Raw genomic sequence first — 9,243 nt, 5'->3', positions numbered from 1 at the left:
TTATATTTTTGTGTTTGTGCATATAAAGTTTTATTTCAATTAATATATTAATATATACAATTATAATAATTTATTCAAATTAATAATACATATATTTAAAAATTATATAAAACAAATGTCATTAATCAGCATTTTAATCCACGTTACAGTAAACAATGAACTATAATACTATTCTGCTAGTCATGTCTCAAAGCCTCCATCTCTCACATCTGTCCGCGGGCGTTTCACTTTGTAACAGAGACATCTCATACATGGCTCTGATTGGTAGTTCACATCGACATCTCTGCTCCTATTGGCTGGACAGCGCACATTGGCAATGAGCGGAAGTCTCTCAGCGTGAGCGAGTGTGAGCCAGAGGGACAGGGGTGGGAGACTGTCCCGTTCAACAAAAGTGACCTGTCAGGGAAAGTTGCCGGTGGGAATAGAGTCAGCGCTGGTTATTACATCTAAACAAGCTCGACAAGAATGGAGATCGAGAAAGAAGTTAAAAAGGTACGCTTACTGAACTGGACATGGTCCAGAAGGATAGTTGTAGAAACATTCGGCAACGCCCTTAAAGGTAAAACCACTGCCATTGTTATACATGGCGAAACATTTGGCATCACGACTGTCACATTCGAGGCCGAGTGATTAAAAAACTTGGCTACATTTAGTGAGAAATAGGAAGTGGTCATTAATAGGAAGTAAAACATAGAAGGAAGATCCTGGTTCTCCTTTATTTGATAGAAACATGACTTGAATTTCATGGCTTAGTCAATAGAGCCTCTAGATTTTCTTTTTCCAAACTGTAAACAAGCTGGAAGTTGTTATGAATATTATGTTTCATTCCATAGATTCATTCACTTATCTTATATGGTTGTCACTGCAGCAAGTGGGTTTCTTTCATCACTTATTGCAGCAATTCAAACACAAGCCAAGTTGCAATGGTACATTTGAAGTTTAGTGGCGTTAAAATATGTTTTGACATACAGTACATGTACGGTAAATAAAGAAGTGGGTTTTTGCAAGAGGTGGTGTAAAGATGTGAAGTTCCTCTACTTGACAGCTTAAAGTTTTAGTTCAACCCAAAATGAAAAATTGATCACCATTTACTCACTTTCATGTCACTCCGAAGACACAAAAGATATTTTGAAGAAAGTTCTTCAAAGACAAGGGATGATGACTGAAGTTGTCAAACCTCACAAAGGATGCAAACTTACTATAAGAGTAGTTGATACGACTTGTGCACTTTGTGTGATGTATGGAATTAATGAAATTGAAGTCTTTTTTTTTTTTTTACTTAAAATCTTGAAAATCAGATGTATCTGTACAGTGACTCAGCTGGTCTAATTCACAAACCAATTATTTCACAAATCTGACTCAATGATCTAGTTATAACAGTTAGCATCTCACTAGAGTTTTGATGAATTAATAAATTATTTCAGCCTATTTCTCATGCAAAGCTATTGTATGGCAGAAGACTTCAGTTATAATGTGCTATAATATACTAGTATTATAGACTGCATTAATTGTGCTTTTACGGTGCTTTTGTATCCTTTTTGAAGCTAGAAAGTTCCAATCATCATTCAGTTTCATTGCATGGAAAAGAGCGACCAACAATCATCCAAAAAGAAAAAAAAATCTTCCCTTTAAAAGAAATAAATATATTATATTGTATATGACATTTCCACACTTGCATACAATTGCAAAAAAATAGTGTAGTAATATTTCAAAGAGTTTGTCAAGGAAATGATCAATAAACACTAAATTTTTTATGTCTAATTGCATCTTTAAAAGATGCAAAAATATTTTTTCATTCGCTAAATATTTGTGAATGCCGCATAATTTTCTCTGTCAAATAGATGTTTTTAAAAACATTTGAGATTTGCAATCTATGTTCTCAGGAGCTAGAGAAGGTACAGTATAAATATTAGTTACAGGTTTCTGGATCTGGATTTTTAAGCAGAAAAAATGTTCTTTAACACAGGAGATGTGCTAAGCCCTCCAGGCGTTCTCCATCTTGATAAATACTTGACCTTATAAGGCGGTCTTCCAGCTGAAGGGGCTTACTGCTGAGAACTGCTGAGACAGGAATGAGCTTTATAAAATAAATATTAGAATTTCTAAAGAAGTAGACTGATGTCAGATGTTTCTCAAATATATATTGCACTTGAAATCTCTTGTAGAAATAGAAGGGTATTTTGAGAGACATTCTTCTCCTTTCTTTAATTATGGAGATTATGTCCTGCTTCAGACTAAAGAGCATTTTGTAAAGTCTGTAGTTTTTTTTGTCCTAAATAGTAAGTTCTATGAAGTTTTAAGAAGCACTTGCTCATGTAACTAAGGAAAAAAAAACTTTCTTATGACATCAGCCTCTTAATGAATCTTGTCTGCTTGTCTTATGAAAAACAGACCCCAGAGAAATGCAGCTATGTTGGATTTGACAAAGTTATGCAAGTAATACATAAAAGAAGTTAGAGAGCATTGTTTTCATGAACATGCTACATGTTGGTGTCTTTTTTTTTAAATACATTTTTAGAAACACAAATGTACTTTTATTTTGTGAACTAGAAACGGAAATCCCTTGTGAAATCTATTAGACAAATAAATAAATAGTTTAAAAAAGGAAAAAATAAATAAAACATTTGGTCCCAACATTTGGCTAGCTTAATATATGCTAAATTCACAACACTTTTACCAATTTTGGCAGAGTTTGTTTATTTATTTAGGCTGTTTATTTAAATGTAATATTTATTGCTAGACAATTAAATGTTTTTGAAGTTTTATATGATCACCAAGACAGAACAAAAATACAGTAAAACTGTAATATTGTGAAATATTATTACAAATAAAAAAATGATTTCAATGATGGCAAAGCTAAATTTTCATAATCTTTACTACAGTCTTCAGTGTCTCATAGTTCTTCTGAAATCAGAAAATATGCAGATTTTTGTTGTGATGCTTAATAATTAGTGGCATTTATTTGATAAACGCTGAATAAAATTATTAATTTCTTTAGAAAAAAAGTCTTAGTATATATGAAGTTAATAATTAACATTTTCCAAAGGTTCAGCACCTCCTTTCCCTGGCTTTTTGTTGAAAAAAAAAAAAATGCTTAAAAGATTTTAGAAATTTGTAGAAAGGGCCAGAGGGGTCACCATTTAATTAAAATACAATAAATGCAAATGCTTTTTTTTTTATTTCTGATGATTTGACCAACTCTTGTCTTTAATATTTGTTTGTGACTCGGGAAACAGGATTTGCTCATGTCTCCTGTTGTTTTGCCAGATAACCCTGGGCCATGAAATTGGAGCCGGAGCTGCCTGTCTGAAATGCAAGGACAAGTGTGAAGGCTTTGAGCTTCATTTCTGGCGGTTTGTGCTTGCTTCCTTCCTACATGTTTGTGCAGTGTTAACGTTCATGCTTGTGGTTTTCATTGCGAAAAATATCTAATCATTTTGGGCCATCATTGATTTGACTTCTCTGTTTTTATTCGTCTTGACAAACTCACCAACATGCAATACATGCAGAGCCAGAGACTTCATCTTTGTGTTTGTTTCAGGAAAGGGCCACTAGCCATCCAGTGGCTGAACACTTCATTAGTGAGGTTAAAATGAGTGGGGTTTCTATGGAAGCTTATTTCCGCCATGGAATAAAAATATAAAAAATTGCACATTTTTATCTCACAATTCTGACAATTTTGAGTAATAATTGTCACATATAAACTCGTAATTGCGAGAAAATAAGTCAGAATTATGAGATAAAATGTTGCAGTTATCTTTTTTTTTTTTTTTTTTTTTTTTAATGTGTGGCAGCAACAGAATTGTGAGAAAAAAAGTCCATATTGCAAGATGTAAACTGAGAATTCAGAAAAAAAGGTCAAAACTGCAAAACAGAACTGTGAGAAAATAAGTCAGAATTATGAGATAAAATGTTGCAGTTATTTTTTTTTTTTTTTTTTTATGTGTGGCAGCAACAGAATTGTGAGAAAAAAGTCCATATTGCAAGATGTAAACTGAGAATTCAGAGAAAAAAGGTCAAAACTGCAACACAGAACTGTGAGAAAAAAGTCTGAATTATGAGTTAAAAAATTCACAATGACCTATTTATGTTTTTATTCTGTGGCTAAAATAAGCTTCCATAGGTTTCCTCGTTGTGAAGCGACTCAGACAGGCTTTCTCATCTTTAATTCAAAGTAATTCTTTTGGAAATCGCTTTGGATAAAAACATCTGTGCTTTGATGCTTCGGGTCACTGACATGCTGAAACATTTCTTTTGAGTGAAGATAAAGCCTCTTTGGATTTGTGGCTACGATTTATGTTGTAGCATTTCCCAAATGCCATCATTCTTGACTCTCATTGATATGTTAAACAGCCCAAAATGTCGTTAAAGGCCACATTCTACTTTTATAGCATTTTGTTTTCTTCCCTTATAATGTTAGTCAAGGTTTCTTGAACCGAAAAGTCATAATTTAGTTTTCATTACCTTTTTCTCCTCTCTTACTGACCCTGCGTTCACAATGCCAGCAACAAAGTATTAATGAAGCATTAATTTTTCCTTTCAAATTGTCAACATGGTCTACCTTTTATTTGTTTTGGGGTTTTTCATGACATGTCCCATATAAACCTTGAAGTCTTTCATCTTATCTCAAACTTATTACAGCTCTCATTGAATGCAACACAATATGGTTTGTTTAGTATGGGTTTTTATTTTGTTTGTTATAGAAATGCACAAAAAAATCATGGCGAAAGTATTTCAATATTTATCCCACGCCATTCTTTTCCAGGTAATTGCAGAATATCTATGCATGTCTTAACTTGACATGTGCACAGCAATCCAAACTAATGTTATCAGATTCTTACCTTAACAAAACAGACTTAACTCAGAGAGACAGCTCATCCTACAGTAAAAATATGCTCCTCTCATTCTCTATCAATCACTTCAGCTTTTAAAAGTCAATAAATAAGTTAACACAAGCTTTTTTTCCCCAGTATGCTGCTGCTCGGTTTGGTTTTTCATACACTACAGTTCAAAAGTTTGGGATCGGTTTCTTATGCTGCATTTATTTGATCAGAAATACAGTAAAAACAGTAACATATTATGTCAAATGTTGAAAACAGCTGTGCTGCTTAATACAGTATTTTTACACAAACTAATTTTCAGTATTTGTTGATGAATATAAAGTTCAAAAGAACAGCATTTATTTGAAATAGAAATGCTTTCTAACAATATAAATATCTTTAGTGTCACTTTTGATCAATTTAATAAGTCCTTGCTGAATAAAACTATTAATTTATTTTAAAAAAAAATCTAAATGACCACAGACTTCTGAATGGTAGTGTATGGTTTTAAAGTGTTTCCTTTCCTTTGTCATCCCTTTTAACAGAAAGATTTGTCGAAACTGCAAGTGTGGTGTTGAAGACCATGACGTGCAGCTCGAAAATGAGGAGAATAAGAAGGTGGGGAAGCTTTTTGAGGACACCAAGTACACAGGCCTCATTGCCAAGCTGAAGAGAGATGGCATCCCGTCTTATAGAGGCAACCAAGTCACCATCTGCATCCCGGATGCCACCATCAGCACTGCTAGTCCTGTTCCTGCCGCTTCCTTTATCCCAGGGTCCAGCCAGAGCTCCATCCCCAGTGCTCATTCTGCTCATTCCCAACCTGCTGGTGCCACTGCTGCACCAGCGGCTGCAATTCACTCCCCTTCTGCTGCCCCTGCAACAAGCCGTACCCCAGGAACAGGCCGTACAGCTGCATCAGTGCCAGGCCATAGTGTGGTTTCATCTGCTGCCATCCCAACCAAAGTCCCTGTTGCTGCCACTGCTGTTGTCCCAGCCCCTACCCCAGTGCCTGCCAAAACAGATGTGGTTAAGTCTGTTACCTATGAATGGGCTCCACCTGGAGTCAACCAATGCTTGGTATATTCTATTCTATTCTATTCTGATTCTATATTTTAATATATTTCAAATATATTTTTTATATTATATTTATATTTTTTGCTTGAGGGTGAAGTTTTTAAATGTACTGTGATACTTGGATCCACTAGAGGTCACTATTCTCCACTTAATGTTTTCAGAATAATTCTTCAGGGAAAAGAATTCATGTTTTCTCTTTGGCCTACATTAATCTTTTTTTTTTTTCCTGTAAACTTTACAAGAATAATTTTTATTTTTAATTATTATGCAATTTTAAATATATTCTGTTATATATATATGAAAGGAATAATTCACCAAATATGAAAGTCTTGTCATTTATTTAAAGTCATTTCTCTCCATTTCCATATGACTTTGTCATTTATATTTGAATGCTCGGTTTCACTCAAATATACATCACATTACAGAAGTTAAATGGCTTCCACATCTAATTTAATATTTACCAAAAAACTTCACTTCTGTCCTCTCAGGCTCTGCAATACATGGAGCTTCTGCCTCCGGAGCGGCGGCCCATTGCTGGTACGGCAGGAGCAGATTACCGTAAGAAACAGATGGCTAAGCAGCTTCCTGACCACGACCAAGACCCCGAGCGCTGCCACGAACTCTCGCCCGGTGAGGTTAAGCAAATGCAGCAGTATGTCCGCAAGTACAAGGATGAGGCGCTGGGCGTAGGTGACATCACCCTGCCCGAAGAGATGGGACAACAGGCAGGTATGGCTGGGGAAAGGGGTCCACAAGGCCTCAGGGCAGGAGGGAAGCCTGGTGCTGGAACAATAGGGACCCCAGGAGACAAAGGTGACGCTATTGCTACAATGGGAAAAGTTGGCACCCCAGGGGCTGCTGGGACTTCACCCGCTGGACCTGTTGGTAACTTCGTAAGTATGCCATTCCTATGTATGCCATTTAGTTTTGCTAAATGACATTTCGTTTAAGGAATGTAGAAATACTATTAAGTGATATAAATAGAGAACAAAGAAATTAAAGATTTGGGCTGGTAACTGAAAGTTGTGAATCTAACATGGACAAGATTGTCATGGATACATTTTACTATTACATACAAATAGCTTTTGTAACCTTTTAATCTCATTATCCCTTTATATCTAAATGACTCTCAATCTAATTTATGGGCATTTAAATGTCACCATCTATTCATGAAAAATCCCCTTTGGAGCTGTTGAGCAGCAGTATTTATTTCCACCACATGTGCGCTACAGGAGCGTTCTCCAGCGCTTATCTCCGTATTCACTTGATTAACATAAGAGCAGTTCAGATTCTGCCAAGCCTGTGTTAGTCAGGCAGCTGGAATGAACGTTATGTTCTTCCAGAGATCTTCATAAATTACTACACTTAGTCCCTGTGGTTATGTTCAAGATTGGGTGGATTTTTTCCTAAATCTATTGTAAGCATCTGAAATCTCATGATGGAAACACATGTATGCAATCAGCCTAATGTTTTTGCCTTTTTTAAAGAGATAGTTTACCCAAAAATGAACATTGTGTCATTGTTTACTCACCCTCATGTTGTTTCAAACCTGTCCAATCTTTTTCCCTGGAACACAAAAGGAAAACTGAAACAATCTTTACCAGCTCTTTTCCTTAGAACATCATGTCATTGCAATCACATTCACAGTCAAGCTCCAAAAAGCACCCTAAATGTGATCCATGCAATTAATTTACTATATTACAAGTCTTCTGAATTCAAACAGCTTTTGGATGAACAAACTGAAATTATGTTGTTATTCTTGCCCTCTGCTGCAGCTTTCCAATCATATATACCAAAAACAGGTGATTGCATATGAAGTCATAAATACAAGAAATAGTCTTGATTATGTGAAATAATCTCATTGTGACATATGAAGTCATAAATACGAGAAATCGGTTATGCGAAATAGTCGCATTATAGCATGCAAAGACATAAATAGGATGAAAGACATCAATTTTGCGAAATAATCGAATTGTATGAAAATGACATAAATACAAGAAGTCATAATTACGAGATATAAAGTCATAATGTGAGAAATAAATATATAAAAATGTGATATAACATGATAAATATGAGAAGTCATTACTCAGAAGTTGAGTTGAGATATAAAGTCATAAATACCAGAAACAGTCATAATTATGATATGTCATATTGTGAGAAATAAAGTGATATTTATAAGATATAAAGTCATAAATAGAAGAAGTAAAGTCATAATTATAAGATATAAAGTAATATTGTGAGAAATAGTTATAAATAAGAGAAATAAAGTGGTACAGGTAAAGACATAAATACAAGAATTGGAAGTCATAATTATAAGATATAACATTTTAAATGTGAGAAATAAAGTAACTATGAGATATAGTCGTATTGTAAGATATAAAATCAGAATTAGAAGCAAGAAATAGTTAGGGCTGGACTATTGCAATGCTCTCTTGGCAGATCTTCCAGCCACTTCTATCAAACCTCTACAACAAATCCAAAATGCCGCTGCAAGATTAATCTTTAATGAACCGAAAAGAATGCATGTCACACCTCTGTTCATCAATTTGCACTGGCTACCAGTAGCTGCTCGCATTAAATTCAAGGCTACTGTTTGCCTACAAAACCACCACTGGCTCTGCACCCATTTACCTAAATTCATTACTTCAGAGTTATGTGCCCTCTAGAAGCTTGCGTTCTGCAAGTGAACGGCGTATTATTGTGCCATCTCAAAGAGACACAAAATCACTTTCACAGACTTTTTCACTAACTGTTCCCTCCTGGTGGAATGACCTGCCCAAATCAATCCGAGCAGCGGAGTCCTTAACCATCTTCAAGAAACGACTAAAAACACACCTGTTCCACCTTTATTTGACCCTCTAACTCTAACACTTTCTATTCTATTTTAATTCTACTTTATCTATATTTATCTTCTTTTTTTCTTTTTTTCTTTATTTTTATTAACACTATAACACTAGCTTTCTATTTTTTCTATTCTATCTACTTGTTTATCTTTGTGTGTGTGTGTGTGTGTGTGTAATATATATATATACACACACCTTGCTACGTGTACTGCGTTAGGCTAACCGAGACTTGTCATTTGCACTTACATATTGTTGCTCTTTTGTTAGTTTTGACTGCTTTTATTGTCCTCATTTGTAAGTCGCTTTGGATAAAAGCGTCTGCTAAATGACTAAAATGTAAAATGTAAGTGCAGCGGTGTCTCAGCGTCAGCCAAAGCGTGAAAACGCAGTTTGAATTTGGCAGTTATGTGACGTCACCGAACGTTCTAAATCCCATATGTGGGACTGTACTCCCAGGGGCACGGAAATAAAAATCCCATATGTGGGACCGTACCGCTCAACAG

The 9,243-nt window shown here is 35.1% G+C and overlaps 1 protein-coding gene across 1 annotated transcript in view; it reads left to right on the top strand.

The window, feature by feature from the left end:
- The first annotated feature begins 321 nt into the window (after positions 1–321).
- Positions 322–9,243, top strand: part of LOC107707448 (testin-like) — a 27,391-nt gene continuing 18,469 nt past the window's right edge. The window contains exons 1-4 of the mRNA XM_016511444.1: positions 322–492; positions 3,268–3,353; positions 5,366–5,900; positions 6,386–6,790. Of these exons, the coding sequence (XP_016366930.1) occupies positions 466–492; positions 3,268–3,353; positions 5,366–5,900; positions 6,386–6,790 (1,053 nt within the window). The 5' untranslated portion in view covers positions 322–465. The remainder of the gene's footprint in view (positions 493–3,267; positions 3,354–5,365; positions 5,901–6,385; positions 6,791–9,243) is intronic.

The sequence above is a fragment of the Sinocyclocheilus rhinocerous genome, unplaced genomic scaffold (assembly GCF_001515625.1).
Source record: "Sinocyclocheilus rhinocerous isolate Xijiao unplaced genomic scaffold, SAMN03320098_v1.1 scaffold534, whole genome shotgun sequence".
In the NCBI taxonomy this organism is placed as follows: domain Eukaryota; kingdom Metazoa; phylum Chordata; class Actinopteri; order Cypriniformes; family Cyprinidae; genus Sinocyclocheilus; species Sinocyclocheilus rhinocerous.
The sequence above is the reverse complement of the archived record's forward strand: the minus strand, read 5'-3'. Positions and strand labels throughout refer to the sequence as shown.